The sequence below is a fragment of the Meriones unguiculatus genome (assembly GCF_030254825.1).
Source record: "Meriones unguiculatus strain TT.TT164.6M chromosome 13 unlocalized genomic scaffold, Bangor_MerUng_6.1 Chr13_unordered_Contig_107, whole genome shotgun sequence".
Taxonomy (NCBI): Eukaryota; Metazoa; Chordata; class Mammalia; order Rodentia; family Muridae; genus Meriones; species Meriones unguiculatus.
The window spans coordinates 257,501-285,000 of record NW_026843581.1 but is presented as its reverse complement, the minus strand read 5'-3'; the positions used below and the strand labels follow the sequence as shown (position 1 = coordinate 285,000).

The 27,500-nt window shown below is 69.5% G+C and overlaps 2 protein-coding genes across 2 annotated transcripts in view; both read right to left on the bottom strand.

The window, feature by feature from the left end:
• LOC132650522 (cyclin-dependent kinase 8-like) overlaps positions 1 to 6,671 on the bottom strand; it is a 6,795-nt gene extending 124 nt beyond the window's left edge. The window contains 5 exon segments of the mRNA XM_060375850.1: positions 1 to 354; positions 1,638 to 1,871; positions 4,554 to 4,568; positions 4,570 to 4,633; positions 6,589 to 6,671. The exon segment at positions 1 to 354 is cut by the window's left edge and continues 124 nt beyond it. Coding sequence (XP_060231833.1) covers positions 70 to 354; positions 1,638 to 1,871; positions 4,554 to 4,568; positions 4,570 to 4,633; positions 6,589 to 6,671 — 681 coding nt within the window. The 3' untranslated portion in view covers positions 1 to 69.
• Positions 6,672 to 7,535: 864 nt separating this feature from the next.
• Positions 7,536 to 27,500, bottom strand: part of LOC132650521 (cyclin-dependent kinase 8-like) — a 26,513-nt gene continuing 6,548 nt past the window's right edge. Inside the window, 10 exon segments of the mRNA XM_060375848.1 lie at positions 7,536 to 7,638; positions 7,779 to 7,966; positions 8,615 to 8,687; positions 9,383 to 9,452; positions 13,150 to 13,293; positions 17,735 to 17,831; positions 17,833 to 17,873; positions 20,361 to 20,418; positions 24,891 to 25,031; positions 26,565 to 26,675. Of these exon segments, the coding sequence (XP_060231831.1) occupies positions 7,536 to 7,638; positions 7,779 to 7,966; positions 8,615 to 8,687; positions 9,383 to 9,452; positions 13,150 to 13,293; positions 17,735 to 17,831; positions 17,833 to 17,873; positions 20,361 to 20,418; positions 24,891 to 25,031; positions 26,565 to 26,675 (1,026 nt within the window).

Genomic DNA, 27,500 nt, shown 5'->3' with positions numbered 1-27,500 from the left:
GATCCCGCGCGTCTCCGGCGCCGGGGGCGCGCGTCCTCCCGCGGGGGTCGCGCGTGTCCACGCGCGTGATCACGCGTGTGCGCGTCCGGCGTCCTCCGGCGGCGGCGGCGGCTGGGCGCGCGTGGGCGTGGGGAGGACACGCGTGGGCGCCGGGGGTGGGGACCCGCGTGGGCGGCGCCGCCGCGCCCGGCCCCGCCCCCGCCCCCGGCGGGCCCCGCCCACGCGGCGCCGCGGACACGCGTGTCGGCAGCGGCGCCCGGGTGCGAGTACTGCGGCGGCGGCGCCGGCCCCGGGTAGCCCAGGCCGCTCTGCGCCTGCGCCGCGCCGGGGAAAGGCCGCGAGCGGGTTCGAGCGCTGCGGGGGGGGGGGGGGAGGGGCGGGGTGAGCGCGGCGAGCGAGCGAGGTGAGGGTGAGCGCGGGCGGGGCCGCTCTCCGCCTACCCTTGCACACCCGTCTGCACCCCGCCTTGCACACTCGCCCCTTGCACACCCGCCTTGCACCCCCCGCCCTTGCACACTCGCCTCTGCACCCTCGCTCTGCACCCCGCCCTTGCACACTCACTCCTTGCACCCCCGCTCTTGCACCCCGCCCTTGCACACTCATCCCTTGCACCCCCGCCCTGCACCCCCGCCCTGCACCCCGCCCTTGCACCCCGCCCTTGCACACTCACCCCCTTGCACACTCGCTCCTTGCACACTCGCCCTCGCACACTCACCCCCTTGCACCCCCGCCCATGCACACTCGCCTTGCACCCCCGCCTGCACACCTCGCCTGCTTGCACCCCCGCCCTTGCACACTCGCCCTCTGCACACTCGCCTTGCACCCCGCGCCTTGCACCCCGCCCTTGCACACTCACCCCTTGCACACTCGCCCTTGCACACTCGCCCTTGCACACTCACCCCTTGCACACCCGCTCCTTGCACCCCGCCCTTGCACACTCACCCCTGCACCCCCGCCCATGCACACTCGCCCCTGCACACTCGCTTGCACCCCGCCCATGCACCCCGCCCTTGCACACTCACCCCCTTGCACACTCGCTCTTGCACACTCGCCCTTGCACACTCACCCCCTGCACACCCGCCCTTGCACACTCGCCTTGCACCCCCGCCCTGCACACCCGCCTTGCACGCCCGCCCTCGCACACTCATCCCCTTGCACACTCGCTCTTGCACACTCGCCCTTGCACACTCACCCTTGCACACCCGCCCTTGCACCCCGCCCCTGCACACTCACTCTTGCACCCCCGCCCTTGCACACTCGCCTGCACACTCGCGCCTTGCACCCCCGCTTGCACCCCGCCTCTCGCACACTCACCCCCTTGCACACTCGCCCTGCACACTCGCCCGTGCACACTCACTCCCTGCACACCCGCCCTTGCACACTCGCTTGCACCCCCGCCCTGCACACCCGCCCTTGCACGCCCGCCTGCACACCCGCTTGCACCCCGCCTTGCACCCCCGCCTTTGCACACTCGCTCTTGCACCCCCGCCCGCACCCCGCCCTTGCACCCCGCCCTTGCACACTCACCTCGCACCCCCGCCCGCACACTCACCTTGCACCCCCGCTTGCGCTCGCTGCACACCGCTCTGCACCCCGCCTGCACACCTCGCCTTGCACACTCGCCCTTGCACACCCACCTGGTAGTCCGAGGCCAGGATGAGGCCTGAGGTAGTGGTGGGGCGGGGCCACGCGCACCTTCTTGAGCGGCGGTCCGGGCGCGTGACCCCCGACGTGACCCCGGCGTGACCCCCGGCGTGACCCCCGGCGTGACCCCCGGCGTGACCCCCGGCGTGACCCCCGGCGTGGCCGCTGTCCTGCCCCAGCGCCGCCCCGTTCGTGTGCGTGTTCGCCGGCGGCGCCTGCTGGGTCTTCTCAATGGGGAGGAGCGGGGGGAGGACGGGAGCTCAGCGGGGGGAGGACGGGGAGGACGGGGGAGGACGGGGAGCTCAGCGGGGGGAGGGGGGAGGACGGGGGGAGGACGGGGAGCTCAGCGGGGGGAGGGGAGGACGGGGGGAGGACGGGGAGCTCAGCGGGGGAGGGACGGGGAGCTCAGCGGGGGGAGGACGGGGAGCTCAGCGGGGGGAGGGGGAGGGGAGGACGGGGAGCTCCGCGGGGGGAAGGGGGAGGACGGGGAGGACGGGGAGCTCAGCGGGGGGAGGGGGAGGACGGGGAGGACGGGGAGGCTCCGCGCGGGGGAAGGGGGAGGACGGGGAGGACGGGGAGCTCAGCGGGGGGAGGGGGAGGGACGGGGGGAGGACGGGGAGCTCAGCGGGGGAGGACGGGGAGGACGGGGAGCTCAGCGGGGGGAGGACGGGAGGGACGGGGAGCTCAGCGGGGGAGGGGGGAGGACGGGGAGCTCAGCGGGGGGAGGACGGGGAGCTCGGCGGGGGGAGGGGGAGGGACGGGGAGCTCAGCGGGGGGAGGGGGACGGGGAGGACGGGGAGCTCAGCGGGGAGGGGGGAGGACGGGGAGCTCGCGGCGGGGGGAGGGACGGGGAGCTCAGCGGGGGGGAGGGGGAGGACGGGGAGCTCGGCGGGGGGAGGACGGGGAGGACGGGGGAGGACGGGGAGCTCAGCGGGGGAGGACGGGGAGGGACGGGGAGCTCGAGCGGGGGGAGGGGGAGGGACGGGGAGCTCAGCGGGGGAGGACGGGGAGGACGGGGAGCTCAGCGGGGGAGGACGGGGGAGGACGGGGAGCTCAGCGGGGGGAGGACGGGGAGCTCAGCGGGGGGAGGGGGAGGGGGAGGACGGGGAGCTCAGCGGGGGGAGGACGGGGAGCTCAGCGGGGGGAGGACGGGGAGGACGGGGAGCTCAGCGGGGGGAGGACGGGGAGGACGGGGAGCTCAGCGGGGGAGGACGGGGAGGACGGGGAGCTCAGCGGGGGAGGGGGGAGGACGGGGAGCTCAGCGGGGGGAGAGGACGGGGAGCTCAGCGGGGGGAGGACGGGGAGGGACGGGGAGCTCAGCGGGGGGAGGACGGGGAGGACGGGGAGCTCAGCGGGGGAGGGGGAGGGGGAGGACGGGGAGCTCAGCGGGGGAGGACGGGGAGCTCAGCGGGGGAGGACGGGGAGCTCAGCGGGGGGAGGGGGAGGACGGGGAGCTCAGCGGGGGAGGGGGAGGGGGAGGACGGGGGGAGGACGGGGAGCTCAGCGGGGGGAGGGGAGGACGGGGGGAGGACGGGGAGCTCAGCGGGGGGAGGACGGGAGGACGGGGAGCTCAGCGGGGGGAGGACGGGGAGGACGGGGAGCTCAGCGGGGGGAGGACGGGGGAGGACGGGGAGCTCAGCGGGGGGAGGACGGGGAGCTCAGCGGGGGAGGACGGGGGGAGGACGCGGGAGCTCAGCGGGGGGAGGGGGAGGGACGGGGAGCTCAGCGGGGGAGGGGACGACGGGGAGGACGGGGAGCTCAGCGGGGGGAGGACGGGGAGGACGGGGAGCTCAGCGGGGGGAGGGGGAGGACGGGGAGCTCAGCGGGGGGAGGAGGGGAGGACGAGGAGCTCAGAGGGGGGACGGGGGAGGACGGGGAGCTCAGCGGGGAGGGGGAGGACGGGGAGGACGGGGAGCTCAGCGGGGGGAGGACGGGGAGGACGGGGAGTTCAGCGGGGGGGAGGGGGAGGGACGGGGAGCTCAGCGGGGGAGGACGGGGAGGACGGGGAGCTCAGCGGGGGGAGGGAGCGGGGAGCTCAGCGGGGGGAGGGGGAGGACGGGGAGCTCAGCGGGGGGAGGGGGAGGACGGGGAGCTCAGCGGGGGGACGGGAGACGGGAGCTCAGCGGGGGGAGGGGGAGGACGGGGAGCTCAGCGGGGGAGGAGGGAGGACGGGGAGCTCAGCGGGGGGAGGGGGAGGACGGGGAGCTCAGCGGGGGGAGGGGAGGGACGGGAGGAGCGGGGGGCGCGAGGCGGGCCAGCGGGGAGGACGGGAGGACGGGAGCTCAGCGGGGAGGGGGAGACGGGGGAGCGACGGGGAGGGGGAGGGAGCGGGGAGAGCGCCACCCTCGCGCCCGCCCCCCCGCCGCACACTCCTCGCCACTCGCCGGCTCGACTCGCTACTCGCCACCCTCGCCACTCGCTACCGCTACCGCCACCGCCACCACCGCACCGCCACCGCTCACCGCCGCCACCTCGCCACTCGCTACTCGCCACTCGCCACCGGCTCACTCGCCGGGCCACCTCACTCGCTCACCACTCACGCGCTCACCGCTACCGCCACTCGCTACCCTCGCCACCACTGCCGCTCACCACTACCGCCACTCGCTACCGCCGCCGCCGCTCGCTCAGCCACCGCCACTCGCTACTCTCGCCACTGCCACCTCGCGCACCGCTCACTCGCCACTCGCCACCACCACCGCCGCCACTCGCCACTCGCCACTTGCTCACCCCGCTCACTCGCTCACTCGCCACCGCTCACCGCCACCGCTCACTCGCTCACCCTCGCTCACTCACTCACCGCTCACTCACTCACCTCTCGCTCACCCTCGCTCACTCTCGCTCACCCTCGCTCACTCGCTCACCCTCGCTCACCCTCGCTCACTCGCTCGCTCACCCTCGCTCACACCTACTTTGTCGCCCTTGTCGGTCCGGCTCCTCCTCCGTCAGGAACTCGCGCTTCGGGTACGGGATCTGGCAGCCGGCGAACACGCTGGCGGGGAGCACGGGGGGGAGCACGGGGAGGAGGGGGAGCGTCACGGGGAGGAGGGGGAGCACGGGGGAGGGAGCGTCACGGGGGGATCACGGGGGAGGAGGGAGCGTCACGGGGAGCACGGGGGGAGGGAGCGCCACGGGGGAGGAGGGGGGAGCACGGGGGGGGGGAGGGGGGAGCGTCACGGGGAGCACGGGGGAGAGGGGGAGCGTCCGCGCGGGAGCACGGGGGGGAGGGGGAGCACGGGGAGGAGGGGGGAGCGTCACGGGGGAGCACAGGGGGGAGCGTGGCACGGGGAGCACGGGGGGGAGCGTCACGGGGAGCACGGGGGGGGGGCACGGGGGGAGGGAGCGCCACGGGGAGGAGGGGGAGCACGGGGGGGAGCACGGGGGGAGGGAGCCGCCGCCGGGAGCACGGGGGGAGGGAGCGCCACGGGGGGGATCACGGGGGGAGCACGGGGGAGGGAGCGTGCCACGTGGGGGAGCACGGGGAGGAGGGGGGAGCACGGGGGGAGGGAGCGGCCACGGGGAGCACGGGGGGAGCACGGGGGGAGGGAGCGCCACGGGGAGCACGGGGGGAGGGAGCGGCGTCACGGGGAGGAGGGAGCGGCGACGGGGAGCACGGGGGGAGCACGGGGGGAGGGAGCGTCACGGGGAGCACGGGGGGGGGAGCACGGGGAGGAGGGAGCGCGCCACGGGGAGCACGGGGGGAGGGAGCGCCACGGGGGAGGAGGGAGCGTCACGGGGAGCACGGGGGGGGCACGGGGGGGGGGGAGCGCTACGGGGAGCACGGGGGGAGCACGGGGGGAGGGAGCGCCACGGGGGGAGCACGGGGGGGAGCACGGGGGAAGGGAGCGGGCCACGGGGGGGGAGCACGGGGGAGGGGGAGCACGGGGGGAGGGAGGAGCACGGGGGGAGGGAGGAGCACGGGGAGCACGGGGGGGAAGGGGGAGCACGGGGGGAGGAGGGGGAGCACGGGGGGAAGGGGGAGCACGGGGGGAGGGAGCGCGCCACGGGGAGCACGGGGGAGAGGGGGAGCGCCACGGGGGGAGCATGGAGGGGAGGGGGAGCGGCCACGGGGAAGGAGCACGGGGAGGAGGGGGAGCGTCACAGGGAGGAGGGGGGAGGAGGGAGGGAGGGAGGGGGAGCGGCCACGGGGAGGAGCACGGGGGGGAGGGGGAGCGTCACGGGGGGAGCATGGAGGGGAGGGGGGAGCGTCACGGGAAGGAGCACGGGGAGGAGGGGGAGCGTCACAGGGAGGAGGGGGGAGGAGGGAGGGAGGGAGGGGGAGCGGCCACGGGGAGGAGCACGGGGGGGAGGGGGAGCGTCACGGGAAGGAGCACGGGGGGAGGGGGAGCGTCACGGGGAGGAGCACGGGGGGGAGGGGGAGCGTCATGGGGAGGAGCATGGGGGGAGGAGGAGCGGGTCACGGGGAGGAGGGGGAGGAGGGGGAGGAGGAGCGGTGCACAGGGAGGAGGGGGGAGGAGGGAGGGAGGGAGGGGGAGCGCGCACGGGGAGGAGCACGGGGGGAGGGGGAGCGTCACGGGGAGGAGCACGGGGGGGAGGGGGAGCGTCACGGGGAGGAGCACGGGGGGGAGGGGGAGCGTCATGGGGAGGAGCATGGGGGGGGAGGGGGGAGCGTCATGGGGAGCACGGGGGAGCACGGGGGGAGGGGGGAGCGTCGATGGGGAGGAGCATGGGGGGAGCACGGGGGGAGAGGGGAGCGTCATGGGGGAGGAGCAGCGGGGAGGAGGGGGAGCGCCACGGGAGGAGGGTGGGGCGCGTCACAGGGAGGAGGGAGGAGCGCGTCACGGGGAGGAGCGTCACGGGGAGGAGCAGCGGGGAGCACGTCGTGGGAGGAGCGTCACCGGGAGGGTCTCCCGCCTCGCTGGCCCCGCCCTCCAGCCCTCGCCCCTCCAGCCCCGCCCCTCCGGCCCCGCCCCCGCCCCCGCGCACTCGGCCGTGGGCAGCGGGTCCTCCAGGAAGTACGCGGCCCTGCATCGCCTCTGCTCCGACGTGATGCGCTTCACGGGGTCCATGGCCGAGCAGCTCCTGCAGCTGGGGCGGGGTCACGGGGGGTCACGGGGGGTCACGGGAGCGCGAGGGTCACGGGGGGGTGGCGGGGGGTCGCGGGGGGTCACGGGAGCGCGAGGGGTCACGGGGGGTGGCGGGGGGTCACGGGGGTCACGGGGGCGCGAGGGTCACGGGGGGTGGCGGGGGGTCACGGGGGGTCGGGGGGTCACGGTCAGGGGTCACAGGGTCACGGGGTCAGGGATCACGGAGGGTCACAGAGGGTCACGGGGGTCGGGGGTCACGGTCAGGGGTCACAGGGTCACGGGGTCAGGGATCACGGAGGGTCACAGAGAGGGTCACGGGGGTCGGGGGGTCACGGTCAGGGGTCACAGGGTCACGGGGTCAGGGATCACGGAGGAGTCACAGAGGGTCACGGGGGTCGGGGGTCACGGCCGGGGGTCACAGGGTCACGGGGTCAGGGTTCACGGAGGGTCACGGGGGTCGGGGTTGGGGTCAGGGGGGTCACGAAGGGTCACAGGGGTCACGGGGGCAGGGGTCAGGGGTCGGGGTCACGGGGGTCAGGGGTCGGGGTCAGGGTCAGGGGTCGGGGGTCACAGGGGTCGGGGGTCGGGGTCAGGGGTCGGGGGTCGGGGGTCAGGGGTCGGGGGTCAGGGGTCGGGGGCTCGGGGGTCGCTCACCAGGTGGGGGGTCGGGGTCAGGGGTCAGGGATCGGGGGTCAGGGTCGGGGTCAGGGGTCAGGGGTCGGGGGTCAGCAGGGGTCGGGGTCAGGGTCAGGGGTCGGGGGTCACAGGGGTCGGGGGTCGGGGGGTCAGGGGGTCGCTCACCAGGTGGGGGGTCAGGGGTCGGGGGTCAGGGTCGAGGGTCGGGGGTCAGGGTCGGGGGTCAGGGGTCGGGGGGTCGGGGGTCGGGGGTCGGGGGTCAGGGTCGGGGGTCAGGGGTCGGGGGTCACAGGGGTCAGGGGTCGGGGGGTCGCTCACCAGGTGGAGGGTTGGGGGTCGGGGGTCAGGGTCGGGGTCAGGGTCAGGGGTCGGGGGTCACAGGGGTCGGGGGTCAGGGTCAGGGGTCGGGGGTCACAGGGTCGGGTCAGGGTCAGGGGTCGGGGGTCGGCTCACCAGGTGGAGGGCCGGGGGCCGGGGGTCAGGGTCGGGGTCAGGGTCAGGGGTCGGGGGTCACAGGGGTCGGGGTCAGGGTCAGGGGTCGTGGGGTCACAGGGGTCGGGGTCACAGGGGTCAGGGGTCGGGGGTCGCTCACCAGGGTGGAGGGTCGGGGGTCGGGGGTCACAGGGGTCAGGGTCGGGGGTCTAGGGGTCGGGGTCGCCACCAGGTGGGGGGCCGGGGGTCGGGATCAGGGTCAGGGGTCGGGGGTCACAGGGGTCGGGGGTCAGGGGTCAGGGTCGGGGGTCGGGGCCGGGGGTCGGGGGTCAGGGTCGGGGGTCACAGGGGTCAGGGGTCGGGGGCCGCTCACCAGGTGGGGGGTCAGGGGTCAGGGTCGGGGGTCGGGGTCAGGGTCGGGGGTCAGGGTCGGAGGTCGGGGGTCGGGGGTCAGGGTCGGGGGTCAGGGTCGGGGGTCAGGGTCGGGGGTCAGGGTCGGGGGTCAGGGGTCAGGGTCGGGGGTCAGGGTCGGGGGGTCGCTCACCAGGTGGGGGGTCGGGGGTCAGGGTCGGGGGTCGGGGTCGGGGGTCGGCTCACCAGGTGGGGGGTCGGGGGTCAGGGTCGGGGGTCGGGGGTCAGGGTCGGGGGTCGCCACCAGGTGGGGGTCGGGGGTCAGGGTCGGGGGTCACAGGGGTCAGGGTCGGGGTCGGGGGTCACAGGGGTCGAGGTCAGGGTCGGGGGTCGGGGGTCGCTCACCAGGTGGGGGGTCAGGGGTCGGGGTCAGGGGTCGGGGGTCGGGGGTCGGGGGTCACAGGGGCTCGAGGTCAGGGGTCAGGGTCGGGGTCGGGGGTCGCCACCAGGTGGAAAGCTTTGCTGTCGGGTTTGACCTTGTGCTTCTCCATGCACTTGATGAGGCTGCAGTTGGCGTAGCTGCGCGCGGGAGAGAGCGGGGGCGGGAGCGCGCGGGGGCGGGGGGGCGGGGGTGAGCACACGGGATGGGTGTGAGAACACGGGATGGGGGTGAGCACACGGGATGGGTGTGAGCACACGCGTGGGTGGGTGTGAGCACACGGGATGGGGTGTGAGCACACGCGTGGGCGGGGTGTGAGCACGCGTGGGTGGGGGTGAGCACGCGGGGTGGGTGGGGGGTGAGAACACGGGATGGGTGTGAGCACACAGGATGGGTGTGAGCACGCGTGGGTGGGTGTGAGCACACGCGTGGGTGGGTGTGAGCACACGGGATGGGTGTGAGAACACGGGATGGGGGTGAGCACACGGGATGGGTGTGAGCACACGCGTGGGTGGGTGTGAGCACACGGGATGGGTGTGAGCACGCGTGGGTGGGGGTGAGCACACGGGATGGGTGTGAGCACGCGTGTGGGTGTGAGCACACGGGATGGGGGGTGAGCACACGCGTGGGTGGGGTGTGAGCACACGGGATGTGGTGTGAGCACGCGTGGGTGGGTGTGAGCACACGCGTGGGTGGGTGTGAGCACACGCGTGGGGATGGGTGTGAGCACACGCGTGGGGATGGGTGTGAGCACACGCGTGGGGATGGGTGTGAGCACACGCGTGGGGATGTTTGTGAGCACACGCGTGGGCGTGCGCGCGCGGCCCGCACTCACGTGTTGCGCCGGAAGTCCTTCATGAGCGTCGAGTGCTCCGGCATCTTCTCGATGTCCTCCCAGTCCTTGTCTGCGGGCGAACACGGACACGCGTGAGCGTGTGGACTGCACGTGTGTACACGCGTGTGAGCGCGCGGCCCCGGGGGGAGCTTGTGTGTGTGTCTGTATGTGTATGAGTGTGTGCGTACATGTATGTGTGCACGCGTGTGAACACACGGGCCGGGGGAGCGGGGGGTGAGCACAGACACATGGGAGCCCGCGGCCCCGGGGGGAGCACACGGCACACGCGTGTTCACGCGGTGGCCCCGGGGTGAGCACACGGACACGCGTGAGCACGTATGGGTGAGCGCGTGTGACTGCATGTGTGTACACGCGTGTGAGCAGGCGGCTCCCGGGGGAGCGTGTGTGTGTGTAGTGTGTGCACGCGTGAACACGCGGGCCGGGGGGAGCGGGGGTGAGCACACGGACACGCGTGTCAACACGGGGTCCCGGGGGTGAGCACGTGTGAGCACATGTGTGTGCATGTGTGTGCACGCATGACTGAGCGTGTGTGCTTACATGTGTGTGCACGCGTGTGAGCGCGCGGCCCCGGGGGTGAGCACATGGACACGCGTGTGAGCGTGTGACTGCACGTGTGTGCACGCGTGTGAGCGCCGGCCCCGGGGTGAGCGACATGGACACGCGTGTGAGCGTGTGACTGCACGTGTGTGCACGCGTGTGTGCGCTCGGCCCCGGGGTGAGCACACGGACACGCGTGTCGACACGCGGCCCCGGGGGTGAGCATGTGTGAGTGTCTGTACGTATGAGTGTGTGTACATGTATGTGTGTGCACGCGTGTGAACGCGGGCCGGGGGAGCGTGGGTGAGCACGGACAGGTGTCAACACGGGATCCCCAGGGTAAGCACGTGTGAGCACATGTGTGTGCATGTGTGTACACGCATGTGAGCACGCGGCCCCCGGGGGTGAGCACGGAAACGCGGGTGAGCGTGTGGCTGCATGTGTGTGCACGCGTGTGAGCGCGCGGCCCCGGGGTGAGCACATAGACACGTGTGTGAGCATGTGACTGCACGTGTGTGCACGCGTGTGAGCGCGCGGCCCCGGGGTGAGCACATAGACACGTGTGTGAGCGTGTGACTGCACGTGTGTGCACGCATGTGAGCGCGCGGCCCGGGGGTGAGGCACATGGACACGCGGTGTGTGTGCACGTATGGGTCAGCGTGTGACTGCATGTGTGTGCACGCGTGTAAACGAGGAGCGGGGGGAGCACACGGACACGCGTGTCAACACGCGGCCCCGGGGGTGAGCATGTGTGAGTGGTCTGTACGTATGAGTGTGTGTACATGTATGTGTGCACGCGTGTGAACGCGGGCCGGGGGAGCGGGGGGTGAGCACGGACAGGTGTCAACACGGGATCCCCAGGGTAAGCACGTGTGAGCACATGTGTGTGCATGTGTGTACACGCCATGTGAGCACGCGGCCCCGGGGTGAGCACGGAAACGCGGGGTGAGTGTGTGACTGCACGTGTGTGCACGCGTGTGAGCGCGCGGCCCCGGGGTGAGCACATAGACACGTGTGTGAGCGTGTGACTGCACGTGTGTGCACGCGTGTGAGCGCGCGGCCCCGGGGTGAGCACATAGACACGTGTGTGAGCGTGTGACCGCACGTGTGTGCACGCGTGTGAGCGCGCGGCCCCGGGGTGAGCACATAGACACGTGTGTGAGCGTGTGACTGCACGTGTGTGCACGCGTGTGAGCGCGCGGCCCCGGGGTGAGCACATGGACACGGTGTGTGAGCGTGTGACTGCACGTGTGTGCACGCATGTGAGCGCGCGGCCCCCGGGGTGAGCACGCATGACTGAGCGTGTGACTGCACGTGTGTGCACGCGTGTGAGCACGCGGCCCCGGGGGTGAGCACGGAAACGCGGGTGAGTGTGTGTGACTGCATGTGTGTGCACGCGTGTGAACACGAGGGGGAGCGGGGGTGAGGGACACGAACACGCGTGTCAACCACGCGGCCCCGGGGGTGAGCACGTGTGAGCGTGGGTGTGAGCATGTGCGAGCATGTACGTGTGTGAAGGTGTCTGAGCACGCGTGTGCGTGGGTGCACGTGTGTGAGCACGTGTGCGTGTGTGTGAGCGCCTATGGGTGTGTGTATGAGTGTGTGCACGTGTGAGCACATATGTGCATGTATGAATGAGCGTGTGTGAGCACGCGTGGGAGCGTGCACACGTGTGCATGTGTGTGCACGTGCCCGGGATCCGTCCGGGCTCACCCTCGCCGGGACACACACGCGTGTCCGCACACGCGCGATCACACATGTGCGTGCACGCTCGCTCATGTCCTCACCTGGGCCCACATACAGCTACACGCTCGCACATGTATGATCACGTCCGATCATGCGTGAACATGTATGATCATGCGTGATCGACGCGTGTGGCTCACCCGCGGGGAAGCCCATGACGTTGAAGATGCGGTCGAGCTGGTCGTGGTGGTACGGGGCCGCTCCCCCGCGTGTTTACAGGCGTGAACATGCGTGAACATGTGTGAACATGCGTGATCATGTATGATCACGCGTGTGGCTCACCCGCGGGGAAGCCCAGTGACGTTGAAGATGCGGTCGAGCTGGTCGTGGTGGTACGGGGCCGCTCCCCGCGCTCCCCCGCGCGTACAGGCGTGGAACATGCGTGAACATGCGTGATCATGTATGATCACGCGTGTGGCTCACCCGCGGGGAAGCCCATGACGTTGAAGATGCGGTCGAGCTGGTCGTGGTGGTACGGGGCCGCTCCCCGCGCCCTCCCCCGCGCGGCTACAGGCGTGAACATGCGTGAACATGCGTGATCATGCGTGATCACGCGTGAACACGCGTGTGGCTCACCCGCGGGAAGCCCATGACGTTGAAGATGCGGCTCGAGCTGGTCGTGGTGGCACGGGGCCGCTCCCCCGCGCGTTTACAGGCGTGAACATGTGTGAACATGTGTGATCATGCGTGATCACGCGTGGAACACGCGTGTGGGATCACCCGCGGGGAAGCCCATGACGTTGAAGATGCGGTCGAGCTGGTCGTGGTGGTACGGGGCCGCTCCCCGCGCTCCCCGCGCGTTTACAGGCGTGAACAGGCGTGAACATGCGTGATCATGCGTGATCATGTGATGATCACGCGTGTGGCTCACCCGCGGGAAGCCCATGACGTTGAAGATGCGGTCGAGCTGGTCGTGGTGGTACGGGGCCGCTCCCCGCGCTCCCCCGCGCGTTTACAGGCGTGAACATGCGTGAACATGCGTGAACATGCGTGATCATGTATGATCACGCGTGTGGCTCACCCGCGGGGAAGCCCATGACGTTGAAGATGCGGTCGAGCTGGTCGTGGTGGTACGGGGCCGCCCCCCCGCGCTCCCCCGCGCGTTTACAGGCGTGAACATGCGTGAACATGCGTGAACATGCGTGATCACGCGTGAACACGCGTGTGGCTCACCCGCGGGGAAGCCCATGACGTTGAAGATGCGGTCGAGCTGGTCGTGGTGGTACGGGGCCGCTTTCCCCCGCGCGTTTACAGGCGTGAACATGCGTGAACATGCGTGAACATGCGTGATCATGCATGATCACGCGTGTGGCTCACCCGCGGGGAAGCCCATGACGTTGAAGATGCGGTCGAGCTGGTCGTGGTGGTACGGGGCCGCTCCCCGCGCTCCCCGCGCGTTTACAGGCGTGAACATGCGTGAACACACGGAACATGCGTGATCATGTATGATCACGCGTGTGGCTCACCCGCGGGGAAGCCCATGACGTTGAAGATGCGGTCGAGCTGGTCGTGGTGGTACGGGTTGCTGGTCTTGATGTCCTCCTGGCGGCAGTGGAAAATCGGCTCCGACGTCAGCAGCTCCGCGAAGATGCAGCCGATCGCCCAGATGTCTGCGGGGTCGGGGGTCGCGGGGGGTCACGGGGGGTCACGCGGGGCTGCGGGGGGTCGCGGGGGGTCACGCGGGGTCGCGGGGGTCACGCGGGGCCGCGCGGGGTCGCGGGGGTCGCAGGGTCACAGGGGTCAGGTGGGTCATGGGGGTCGAGTGGGGGTCACAGGGGTCAGGCGGGGTCACAGGGGGTCATGGAGAGTCACGCGGGGTCACAGGGGTCAGGCGGGGTCACGGGGGTTAAGCGGGGTCGCGGGGTCACGAGGGGGTGACGACGGGGGTTATGGGGAGTCACACGGGGTCAGGGGTCACGGGGGGGTCGCGGGGTCACAGGGGTCACGGAGGGGTCGCGGGGGCCGAAGCGGGGCTCGCGGGGTCGCGCGGGGTCACAGGGTCGTGTGGGGATCACGCGGGGTCACGCAGGGAAACGGTCGCAGGAGTTCGCGGGGTCACGGGGGGTCAATCGGGGTCACGCGGGGGTCACAGGGGTCAGGCGGGGGTCACAGGGGTCAGGCGGGGTCGCGGGGGGTCAAACGGGGTCGCACCGGGGGTCGTGGGGGTCAAGCGGGGTCACGCAGGGAAATAGTCGAAGGAGGTCGCGGGGTCACGGGGTTCACGCGGGGGTCACGCGGGGTCACGGGGGTTGCGCGGGGTCGCGGGGTCACGAGGGGTGACGGGGTTATGGGGAGTCACACGGGGTCAGGGGTCACGGGGGTCACACGGGGGTCACGGAGGGAAACAGGGTCACGGGGAGTCACGCACCGAGGGTCACAGGGAGACACCAAGGGGTCATGCGTGGTCACACGTGGGGTCACGGGGGGTCACGCGGGGTCGTGTGGGGTCACATGGGGTCACGGGGGTCAGCCCTTGCACACTCGCCCTTGCACACCCGCCCTTGCACACTCGCCCTTGCACACTCGCCCTGCACACTCACCCCTTGCACACTCACCCCCTTGCACACTCGCCCTTGCACACTCACCCCTTGCACACTCACCCCCTTGCACACTCACCCCCTTGCACACTCACCCCTTGCACACTCGCCCTTGCACACCCGCCCCTTGCACACTCGCCCTTGCACACTCGCCCTTGCACACTCGCCCTTGCACACCCGCCCTTGCACACTCGCCCCCTTGCACACTCGCCCTTGCACACCCGCCCTTGCACACTCGCCCCCTGCACACTCACCCCCTTGCACACTCGCCCTTGCACACTCACCCCCTTGCACACTCACCCCCTTGCACACTCACCCCTTGCACACTCGCCCTTGCACACCCGCCCCCTTGCACACTCGCCCTTGCACACTCGCCCTTGCACACCCGCCCTTGCACCCCCGCCCTTGCACACCCGCCCTTGCACACTCGCCCTTGCACACCCGCCCTTGCACACTCACCCCCTTGCACACTCACCCCCTTGCACACTCACCCCCTTGCACACTCACCCCTTGCACACTTGCCCTTGCACACTCGCCCTTGCACACTCGCCCTTGCACACTCGCCCCTTGCACACTCACCCCTTGCACACCTCACCCCTTGCACACTCGCCCTTGCACACTCACCCCCTTGCACACTCACCCCTTGCACACTCACCCCCTTGCACACTCGCCCTTGCACACCCGCCCCTTGCACACTCGCCCTTGCACACTCGCCTCTGCACACCCGCCCTTGCACCCCCGCCCTTGCACACCCGCCCTGCACACTCACCCCCTTGCACACTCACCCCCTTGCACACTCACCCCCGTGCACACTCACCCCTTGCACACTCGCCCTTGCACACCCGCCCCCTTGCACACTCGCCCTTGCACACTCGCCCTTGCACACCCGCCCTTGCACCCCCGCCCTTGCACACCCGCCCTTGCACACTCACCCCCTTGCACACTCACCCCCTTGCACACTCACCCCTTTGCACGCTCACCCCCTCGCACACTCGCTCCTTGCACACTCGCCCTTGCACACTCGCCCTTGCACACTCGGCCCCCTTGCACACTCACCCCCTTGCACACTCGCCCTTGCACACCCCGCCCCTTGCACACTCGCCCTTGCACACCCGCCCTTGCACACTCGCCCCCTTGCACGCTCACCCCTTGCACACTCGCCCTTGCACACTCACCCCCTTGCACACTCGTTCTTGCACACTCGCCCTTGCACACTCACCCCCTTGCTCACCCCGCACTGCACACTCACCCCCTTGCACACTCGCTTCCTTGCACACCCGCCCTTGCACACTCACCCCTTGCACACTCGCCCTTGCACACCCGCCCTTGCACACTCGCCCCTTGCACACTCACCGCCCTTGCACACTCACCCCTTGCACACTCGCCCTTGCACACTCACCCCTTGCACACTCACCCCTTGCACACTCACCCCTTGCACACTCGCCCTTGCACACCCGCCCCCTTGCACACTCGCCCTTGCACACCCGCCCCTGCACACCCGCCCTTGCACACCCGCCCTTGCACCCTCGCCCTTGCACACTCGCCCTTGACACACTCGCCCTTGCACACTCACCCCCTTGCACACTCACCCCCTTGCACACTCACCCCCTTGCACACTCACCCCTTGCACACTCACCCCTTGCACACTTGCCCTACGCACACTCGCCCTTGCACACTCGCCCTTGCACACTCGCCCTTGCACACTCACCCCTTGCACACTCACCCCCTTGCACACTCGCCCTTGCACACTCACCCCCTTGCACACCTCACCCCCTTGCACACCCACCCCTTGCACACTCGCCTCTTGCACACCCGCCCCTTGCACACTCGCCCTTGCACACTCGCCCTTGCACACCCGCGCCTTGCACTCCCCGCCTCTTGCACACCCGCCCTGCACACTCACCCTTGCACACTCACCTCCTTGCACCTCACCCCGTGCACACTCACCCTCTTGCACACTCGCCCTTGCACACCCGCCCTTTGCACACTCGCCCTTGCACACTCGCCCTTGCACACCCGCCCTGTGCACCCCCGCCCTTGCACACCCGCCCTTGCACACTCACCCCCTTGCACACTCACCCCCTTGCACACTCACCCCTTTGCACGCTCACCCCCTCGCACACTCGCCCTTGCACACTCGCCCTTGCACACTCGCCCTTGCACACTCGCCCCTTGCACACTCACCCCCTTGCACACTCGCCCTTGCACACCCCGCCCCCTTGCACACTCGCCCTTGCACACCCGCCCTTGCACACTCGCCCCTTGCACGCTCACCCCTTGCACACTCGCCCTTGCACACTCACCCCCTTGCACACCTCGTTCTTGCACACTCGCCCTTGCACACTCACCCCCTTGCTCACCCGCACTTGCACTCACCCCCTTGCACACTCGCCCTTGCACACCCGCCCCCTTGCAGACTCGCCCTTGCACACCCGCCCTTACACACTCGCCCCTTCGCACGCTCACCCCTCGCACACTCGCCCTTGCACACTCACCCCCTTGCACACCCGCCCCTTGCACACCCGCCCTTGCACACCCACCCCTTGCACACCCGCCCCTCTGCACGCTCGCCCGTGCACACTCACCCCTTGCACACCCGCCCTTGCACACCCGCCCTTGCACACTCACCCCCTTGCACACCCGCCCCCTTGCACGCTCGCCCTTGCACACTCACCCCCTTGCACACTCGCCCTTGCACACCCGCCCTTGCACACTCACCCCCTTGCACACTCGCCCTTGCACACCCGCCCTTGCACACTCACCGATGGCCTTGGTGTAGTGCCGGCCCCCAGCAGCAGCTCCGGCGCCCGCGCGCTTGCACACTCGCCCCCTGCACACTCACCCCCTTGCACACTCACCCCCTTGCACACTCACCCCCTTGCACACTCGCCCTTGCACACCCGCCCTTGCACCCCCGCCCTTGCACCCCCGCCCTTGCACACTCGCCCTTGCACACTCGCCCTTGCACACTCGCCCTTGCACACTCGCCCTTGCACACCCGCCCTTGCACACTCACCGATGGCCTTGGTGTAGTGCCGGGCCCCCAGCAGCAGCTCCGGGCGCCCCCGCCCTTGCACACTCGCCCCCTTGCACACTCACCCCTTGCACACCCGCCCTTGCACACTCACCCCCTTGCACACTCACCGATGGCCTTGGTGTAGTGCCGGGCCCCCAGCAGCAGCTCCGGCGCCCCCGCCCTTGCACACTCGCCCCTTGCACACACACCCCTTGCACACTCGCCCTTGCACACTCACCCCCTGCACACCCCGCCTCCGCACACCCGCCCTTGCACACTCACTACCCCTTGCACACTCACCGATGGCCTTGGTGTAGTGCCGGGCCCCCGGCAGCAGTTCCGGCGCCCCCGCCCTTGCACACTCGCCCCCTGCACACTCACCCCTTGCACACTCGCCCTTGCACACTCACCCCCTTGCACACTCACCCTTGCACACTCGCCCCCTTGCACACTCGCCCCCTTGCACACCCGCCCTTGCACACTCACCCCCTTGCACACTCACCGATGGCCTTGCGGTGTAGTGCCGGGCCCCCAGCAGCAGCTCCGGCGCGCGGTACCAGAAGGTCACGACCACCGGGTCCAGGTCCGCGAGCGGCCTTCAGCGGGGAGTTGAAGAGACGCGCGAAGCCCATGTCGGCTGCGAGCGAGAGAGAGAGCGAGAGAGCGAGAGAGCGAGTGAGCGAGAGCGAGAGCGAGAGAGCGAGTGAGCGAGGGAGCGAGGGTGAGCAAGAGGGAGCGAGGGTGAGGGTGAGCGAGGGTGAGTGTGAGCGAGGTGAACGAGACAATGAGGGTGATGAGAGAGCGAGAGAGAGCGAGGGTGAGCGAGGAGTGAACGAGAGCAAGCAGAGAGCAAGGGTGAGGGTGAGCGAGAGAGCGAGGGTGATGAGAGAGCGAGGGTGAGGAGTGAGCGAGGGTGAGAGGTGAGCGAGGTTGAGTGTGAGCAAGGGTGAGCGAGAGAGAACGCAGGGTGACGAGAGCGAGAGAGAGCGAGGGTGAGCGAGAGAGAGCGAGGGTGACAGAGATGGTGAGCGAGAGAACGAGCGAGAGCGCGAGGGTGAGGGTGAGTGAGGGTGAGCGAGAGAACAAGGGTGACAAGAGAGAGAGCGAGGGTGAGCGAGAGAGAGTGAGGGTGAGCGAGAGAACGAGGGTAGAGCGAGAGAGCGAGAGAGAGCGAGGAGGCGAGCGAGCACGAGTGAGCGAGAGCAAGAGAGGGTGAGAGCGAGGACAAGCAAGGGTGAGAGTGTGTGAGCGAGAGAGAGCGAGGGTGAGCGAGGATGAGAGTGTGCGAGCGAGAGCAAGTGAGCAAGAGAAAGCGAGAGAGGGTGAGAGCGAGGGTGAGCGAAAGAGCGAGGGAGCGAGAGTGAGAGCGAGAGACGGTGAGAGCGAGTGTGAGAGCGAGTGTGAGAGCGAGTGTGAGAGCGAGTGTGGAGAGCGAGTGTGAGAGCGAGTGTGAGAAGCGAGTGTGAGAGCGAGTGTGAGCAAACACATCGGCTGCGAGTGAGAGAGCGAGGGTGAGAGCGAGGATGAGCGTGAGTGAGCGAGCGGGTGTGAGCGAGTGTGAGCGAGTGTGAGCGAGTGTGAGCATGGGGGGCAGGGCCCGGGGGTATGAACTGGGCTGCGCCCCTTGCACACCCGCTCACACCCCCTTGCACACCCGCTCACCCCCCTTGCACACCCGCTCGCCCCCTTGCACACTCGCTCACCCCTTGCACACTCGCTCACCCCTTGCACACTCGCTCACCCCCTTGCACACCCGCTCACCCCCTTGCACACTCGCTCACCCCCTTGCACACCCGCTCACGCCCTTGCACACTCGCTCACCCCCCTTGCACACCCGCTCACCCCCTTGCACACCCGCTCACGCCCTTGCACACTCGCTCACCCCCTTGCACACCCGCTCACCCCCTTGCACACCCGCTCACCCCTTGCACACCCGCTCACCCCTTGCACACCCGCTCACCCCCTTGCACACCCGCTCACGCCCTTGCACACTCGCTCACCCCCCTTGCACACCCGCTCACCCCTTGCACACCCGCTCACCCCCCTTGCACACCCGCTCACCCCCCTTGCACACCCGCTCACCCCTTGCACACCCGCTCACCCCCTTGCACACCCGCTCACCCCCTTGCACACCCGCTCGCCCCCTTGCACACTCGCTCACCCCCTTGCACACCCGCTCACCCCTTGCACACCCGCTCACCCCCTTGCACACCCGCTCACCCCCTTGCACACCCGCTCACCCCCCTTGCACACCCGCTCACCCCGCTGCACACCCGCTCGCGCCCTTGCACACCCGCTCACCCCCTTGCACACCCGCTCGCGCCCTTGCACACCCGCTCACACCCTTGCACACTCGCTCACACCCTTGCACACCCGCTCACCCCTTGCACACCCGCTCACGCCCTTGCACACCCGCTCGCCCTTGCACACTCGCTCACCCCCTTGCACACCCGCTCACCCCCCTTGCACACCCGCTCACCCCTTGCACACCCGCTCACCCCTTGCACACCCGCTCACGCCCTTGCACACCCGCTCGCCCCCTTGCACACCCGCTCACCCCCCTTGCACACCCGCTCACCCCTTGCACACCCGCTCACCCCTTGCACACCCGCTCACACCCCTTGCACACCCGCTCACACCCTTGCACACCCGCTCACCCCCCTTGCACGCCCGCTCACACCCCCTTGCACACCCGCTCACCCCCCTTGCACACCCGCTCCCGCCCTTGCACACCCGCTCACCCCCCTTGCACACCCGCTCACACCCTTACACACCCGCTCACACCCCTTGCACACCCGCTCACCCCCTTGCACGCCCGCTCACACCCTTGCACACCCGCTCACCCCCTTGCACACCCGCTCACCCCCCATCACCCCACCCCTTGCACACCCGCTCACCCCCCTTGCACACCCGCTCACCCCCCCTACACACCCGCTCACCCGTTACCCCCGGCCCCTTGCACACCCGCTCACCCCCTTGCACACCCGCTCACCCCCCTTGCACACCCCAAACCCCCTTGCACACACGCTCACCCCTCTTGCACACCCGCTCACCCCCCATCACCCCACCCCTTGCACACCCGCTCACCCCACCCCCTTGCACACCCGCTCACACCCGGACTCACCGATCTTGACGCGGCCGCGCTCGGGGCCTTCGCCCATCACCAGGATGTTCGCGGGCTTCTGCGGGGGAGGGGCGAGCTCACACGCAGCCCGGCCTTGCACACTCAGCCTTGCACGCTCGGCCTTGCACACTCGGCCTTGCACACCCGGCCTTGCACACTCGGCCTTGCACACTCGGCCTTGCACACTCGGCCTTGCACACTCGGCCTTGCACACTCGGCCTTGCACACCCGGCCTTGCACACTCGGCCTTGCACGCTCGGCCTTGCACGCTCGGCCTTGCACGCTCGGCCTTGCACGCTCGGCCTTGCACACTCGGCCTTGCACACCCGGCCTTGCACACTCGGCCTTGCACACCCGGCCTTGCACACCCCGGCCTTGCACGCTCGGCCTTGCACACCCGGCCTTGCACACTCGGCCTTGCACGCTCGGCCTTGCACGCTCGGCCTTGCACGCTCAGGCTTGCACACTCAGCCTTGCACACTCAGGCTTGCACACTCAGCCTTGCACACTCAGGCTTGCACGCTCGGCCTTGCACACTCGGCCTTGCACACTCGGCCTTGCACGCTCGGCCTTGCACGCTCCAGGCTTGCACGCTCAGCCTTGCACGCCCGCCCTTGCATGCTCAGCCTTGCACGCTCAGCCTTGCACGCTCAGGCTTGCACACTCAGCCTTGCACACTCAGCCTTGCACGCACGGCCTTGCACGCCTGACCTTGCACGCTCAGGCTTGCACGCTCACCCCCTTGCACACTCACGCTCTCTTGCACACTCACGCTCACTTGCACGCCCGCTTGCACGCGCACTAGGTCGCGGTGCAGCACCCAGTTGGCGTGCAGGTAGTGGATGCCGCCTTGCACACTCACCCCGTTGCACACTCACGCTCTCTTGCACACTCTTGCACGCTCCCTTGCACACTCGCTCTTGCACACTCGCCCTTGCACACGCGCTCGCACGCGCACCAGGTCGCGGTGCAGCACCCAGTTCGCGTGCAGGTAGTGGATGCCGTCGAGGATCTGGTGCAGCAGCTCCCGCCCACGCGCGCCCGCGCACGCTCTTGCACACTCGCTCTTGCACACTCGCTCTTGCACACTCGCTCTTGCACACTCGCTCTTGCACACTCGCTCTTGCACACTCGCTCTTGCACACTCATGCGCTCTTGCACACTCGCTCTTGCACACTCGCTCTTGCACACTGCGCTTGCACACTCGCTCTTGCACACTCGCTTGCACACTCGCTCTTGCACACTCATGCGCTCTTGCACACTCGCTCTTGCACACTCGCTCTTGCACACTCGCGCTTGCACACTCGCTCTTGCACACTCGCTTGCACACTCGCGCACCAGGTCGCGGTGCAGCACCCAGTTCGCGTGCAGGTAGTGGATGCCGTCGAGGATCTGGTGCAGCAGCTCCCGCCCACGCGCGCCCGCGCACGCTCTTGCACACTCGCTCTTGCACACTCGCTCTTGCACACTCGCTCTTGCACACTCGCTCTTGCACACTCGCTCTTGCACACTCGCTCTTGCACACTCGCTCTTGCACACTCGCGCTTGCACACGCGCTCTTGCACACTCGCTCTTGCACACTCGCCCTTGCACACTCGCGCTCGCACGCGCACCAGGTCGTGGTGCAGCACCCAGTTCGCGTGCAGGTAGTGGATGCCGTCGAGGATCTGGTGCAGCAGCTCCCGCCCACGCGCGCCCACGCTCTTGCACACTCTCCCTTGCACACTCGCTCTTGCACACTCGCGCTTGCACACTCGCTCTTGCACACGCGCACCAGGTCGCGGTGCAGCACCCAGTTCGCGTGCAGGTAGTGGATGCCGTCGAGGATCTGGTGCAGCAGCTCCCGCCCACGCGCGCCCACGCTCTTGCACACTCTCCCTTGCACACTCGCTCTTGCACACTCGCTCTTGCACACTCGCTCTTGCACACTCACTCTTGCACACTCGCTCTTGCACACTCGCTCTTGCACACTCGCCCTTGCACACTCGCTCTTGCACACTCGCTCTTGCACACGCGCTCGCACGCGCACCAGGTCGCGGTGCAGCACCCAGTTCGCGTGCAGGTAGTGGATGCCGTCGAGGATCTGGTGCAGCAGCTCCCGCCCACGCGCGCTCTTGCACACTTGCTCTTGCACACTCGCTCTTGCACACTCGCTCTTGCACACTCGCGCTCGCACGCGCACCAGGTCGCGGTGCAGCACCCAGTTCGCGTGCAGGTAGTGGATGCCGTCGAGGATCTGGTGCAGCAGCTCCCGCCCACGCGCGCTCTTGCACACTCGCTCTTGCACACTCGCTCTTGCACACTCGCTCTTGCACACTCGCGCTCGCACGCGCACCAGGTCGCGGTGCAGCACCCAGTTCGCGTGCAGGTAGTGGATGCCGTCGAGGATCCGGTGCAGCAGCTCCCGCCCACGCGCGCTCACGCTCTTGCACACTCGCTCTTGCACACTCGCGCTTGCACACTCGCTCTTGCACACTCCCTTGCACACGCGCTCTTGCACACTCGCGCACCAGGTCGCGGTGCAGCACCCAGTTCGCGTGCAGGTAGTGGATGCCGTCGAGGATCTGGTGCAGCAGCTCCCGCCCACGCGCGCGCGCTCACGCTCTTGCACACTCACTCTTGCACACTCGCCCTTGCACACTCGCGCTCGCACGCGCACCAGGTCGCGGTGCAGCACCCAGTTCGCGTGCAGGTAGTGGATGCCGTCGAGGATCTGGTGCAGCAGCTCCCGCCCACGCTCTTGCACACTCGCTCTTGCACACTCGCTCTTGCACACTCGCGCACCAGGTCGCGGTGCAGCACCCAGTTCGCGTGCAGGTAGTGGATGCCGTCGAGGATCTGGTGCAGCAGCTCACGCTCTTGCACACTCGCTCTTGCACACTCGCTCTTGCACACGCGCTCTTGCACACTCGCTCTTGCACACTCGCGCTCGCACGCGCACCAGGTCGCGGTGCAGCACCCAGTTCGCGTGCAGGTAGTGGATGCCGTCGAGGATCTGGTGCAGCAGCTCCCGCCCACGCGCGCTCACGCTCTTGCACACTCGCTCTTGCACACTCGCTCTTGCACACTCGCGCTCTTGCACACTCGCGCACCAGGTCGCGGTGCAGCACCCAGTTCGCGTGCAGGTAGTGGATGCCGTCGAGGATCTGGTGCAGCAGCTCCCGCCCACGCACGCTCTTGCACACTCGCTCTTGCACACTCGCTCTTGCACACTCGCTCTTGCACACTCGCGCTCGCACGCGCACCAGGTCGCGGTGCAGCACCCAGTTCGCGTGCAGGTAGTGGATGCCGTCGAGGATCTGGTGCAGCAGCTCCCGCCCACGCACGCTCTTGCACACTCGCTCTTGCACACTCGCTCTTGCACACTCGCTCTTGCACACGCGCGCTTGCACACTCGCGCACCAGGTCGCGGTGCAGCACCCAGTTCGCGTGCAGGTAGTGGATGCCGTCGAGGATCTGGTGCAGCAGCTCCCGCCCACGCGCGCTCGCTCACGCTCTTGCACACTCGCTCTTGCACACTCGCTCTTGCACACTCGCGCTTGCACACTCGCGCTTGCACACTCGCTTGCACACTCGCTCTTGCACACTCGCTCTTGCACACTCGCTCTTGCACACTCGCTCTTGCACACTCGCTCTTGCACACTCGCGCACCAGGTCGCGGTGCAGCACCCAGTTCGCGTGCAGGTAGTGGATGCCGTCGAGGATCTGGTGCAGCAGCTCCCGCCCACGCGCGCCCACGCTCTTGCACACTCGCTCTTGCACACTCGCGCTTGCACACTCGCGCTCTTGCACACTCGCGCACCAGGTCGCGGTGCAGCACCCAGTTCGCGTGCAGGTAGTGGATGCCGTCGAGGATCTGGTGCAGCAGCTCCCGCCCACGCTCTTGCACACTCGCGCTTGCACACTCGCTCTTGCACACTCGCTCTTGCACACTCGCTCTTGTACACTCGCTCTTGCACATTCGCTCTTGCACACTCGCTCTTGCACACTCGCTCTTGCACACTCGCTCTTGCACACGCGCTCTTGCACACGCGCTCTTGCACACTCGCGCTTGCACACTCGCCCTTGCACACTCGCGCTTGCACACTCGCGCTTGCACACTCGCTCTTGCACACTCGCTCTTGCACACTCGCGCTTGCACACTCGCTCTTGCACACTCGCTCTTGCACACTCGCTCTTGCACACTCGCTCTTGCACACTCGCGCTTGCACACTCGCGCTTGCACACGCGCTTGCACACCCGCTCGCACGCGCACCAGGTCGCGGTGCAGCACCCGGATTCGCGTGCAGGTAGTGGATGCCGTCGAGGATCTGGTGCAGCAGCTCCCGCCCACGCGCGCTCACGCTCTTGCACACTCGCTCTTGCACACTCGCTCTTGCACACTCGCGCACCAGGTCGCGGTGCAGCACCCAGTTCGCGTGCAGGTAGTGGATGCCGTCGAGGATCTGGTGCAGCAGCTCCCGCCCACGCGCGCTCGCTCACGCTCTTGCACACTCGCGCTTGCACACTCGCTCTTGCACACTCGCGCACCAGGTCGCGGTGCAGCACCCAGTTCGCGTGCAGGTAGTGGATGCCGTCGAGGATCTGGTACAGCAGCGACTTCACCATCCCCCGCGGCAGCTGCACCGGCTTCTTGTTCGCCTTCGACGCGCGGTGGAACTTGATGATGTGCTGCGGGGGGCGGGGCCACGGGGTCACGGGGGGTCACGGGGGGTCGCGGGGGGGTCGCGCGGGGTCACGCAGGGTCACGCGGGGTCACGGGGGGGTCACGGGGTCACGGGGTCACGGGGGGTCACGCGGGGTCACGGGGTCACGCGGGGTCACGGGGGGTCGCGCGGGGTCACGGGGGGGGTCACGAAAGGGCGGGGTCACGCAGTCACGGGAGGGCGGGGTCATGGGTCATGGGGGTCACGGGGGATCACGGGGGGTCGCGGGGTCACGGGAGAGCGTGCGGGGTCACGGGGGGTCACGGGGGGTCACGAAAGGGCGGGGTCACGCGGGGTCACGGGAGGGCGGGGTCATGGGGGTCACGGGGGGTCACGGGGGCGTGGGGGGGTCGGGGGTCACGGGGGGTCTCGCGGGGTCTCGGGGGTCACGGAGGGGCGTGGGGGGTCACGGGGGGGACACGGGGGTTCGGCGCAACGTCACGGGGGGTCACGCGGGGTCACGGGGGGGCGTGCGGGGGGTCATGGGGGGGTCACGGGGGGTCACGGGAGGGAGGGATCAGGGCGGGTCACGGGGAGGGCGGGGACGCGCGGGGTCAGGCGGGATCACGGGGGTCGCGCGGGGTCACGCGAGGGGGCAGGAGGGTCGAGCGGGGTCACGGGAGGGCGGGGTCACGGGAGAGTGGGGACGCGTGGGTGCGGGGTCACGCGGGGTCACGGTAGGGCGGGGTCACGGGAGAGCGGGGGCGGGGGTCACGGGAGGGCGGGGTCACGGGAGAGCGGGGGCGGGGGTCACGGGAGGGCGGGGTCACGGGAGAGCGGGGGCGGGGTCACACGAGTCGGTGGGGCCACGCGGGAGCAGGGGTCATGGGAGGGCGGGGTCGCGCAGGGTCACAGGGGGTCAGGCGGGGGCGGGGACACAAAGGGTCGCGCGGGGTCACGGGAGGGCGGGGTCACGCGGGGGCGGGGACACGCGTGGGTGACGGGAGGGAACACGCGTGGGCGAGGGAAGGAGACACGCATGGTCCTGGGGACACGCGTGGGCCACGGAGGGGACACGCATGGTCCTGGGGACACGCATGGGCGAGGGAAGGAGACACGCATGGTCCTGGGGACACGCGTGGGCGAGGGAAAAAGACACGCATGGTCCTGGGGACACGCGTGGGCCACGGAGGGACACGCATGGTCCTGGGGACACGCGTGGGCCACGGAGAGACACGCATGGTCCTGGGGACACGCGTGGGCCACGGAGGGACACGCATGGTCCTGGGGACACGCGTGGGCCACGGAGAGACACGCATGGTCCTGGGGACACGCGTGGGCCACGGAGGGACACGCATGGTCCTGGGGACACGCGTGGGCGGGGGCGGGGCCACACGCGTGGGCGAGGGAAGGAGACACGCGTGGTCCTGGGGTCCCGCGGGGGCGGGGGCGGGGACACACGCGTGGGCGAGGGAAGGAGACACGCGTGGTCCTGGGGACCCGCGGGGGCGGGGGCGGGGCACACGCGTGGGCGGACGGGGTCACGCGTGTCGCCTACCCACAGGTCGTGCTCCGCGTAGTCGAAGAGCAGCCACACCTTGCGGTCGGCGTGAGACAGGAAAACCTTCTGCAGCGAGATCACGTTCGGGTGCTTGAGCTCGCGCAGGAGCTGCGGGCGGGGTCAGGGGTCACGTCCGGGAGGGTTTCCGCCCACTTCCGCCCCACTTCCGCCCCACTTCCGCCCCACTTCCGCCCCACTTCCGCCCCACTTCCGCCCCACTTCCGCCCCACTTCCGCCTTCCTTCCTCCCTCCCTTCCTTCCCTCCTTCCTTCCTTCCTTCCTTCCTTCCCTCCTTCCTTCCTTCCCTCCTTCCTTCCTTCCTTCCTTCCCTCCTTCCTTCCTTCCTTCCCTCCTTCCTTCCTTCCTTCCCTCCTTCCTTCCTTCCTTCCTTCCCTCCTTCCTTCCTTCCTTCCTTCCTTCCTTCCTTCCCTCCTTCCTTCCTTCCGTCCTTCCCTCCTTCCTTCCTTCCTTCCCTCCTTCCTTCCCTCATTCCTTCCCTCCTTCCTTCCCTCCTTCCTTCCTTCCTTCCTTCCTTCCCTCCTTCCCTCCTTCCCTCCTTCCTTCCTTCCTTCCTTCCTTCCCTCCTTCCTTCCCTCCTTCCCTCCTTCCTTCCCTCCTTCCTTCCTTCCTTCCCTCCTTCCTTCCTTCCTTCCCTCCCTCCTTCCTTCCCTCCCTCCTTCCTTCCTTCCTTCCCTCCTTCCTTCCTTCCCTCCCTCCTTCCCTCCTTCCTTCCTTCCCTCCTTCCTTCCTTCCCTCCCTCCTTCCTTCCCTCCCTCCTTCCTTCCTTCCTTCCCTCCTTCCTTCCTTCCTTCCCTCCTTCCTTCCCTTCTTCCTTCCTTCCCTCCTTCCTTCCCTCCCTCCTTCCTTCCCTCCTTCCTTCCCTCCTTCCTTCTCTCCTTCCTTCCTTCCTTCCCTCCTTCCTTCCTTCCTTCC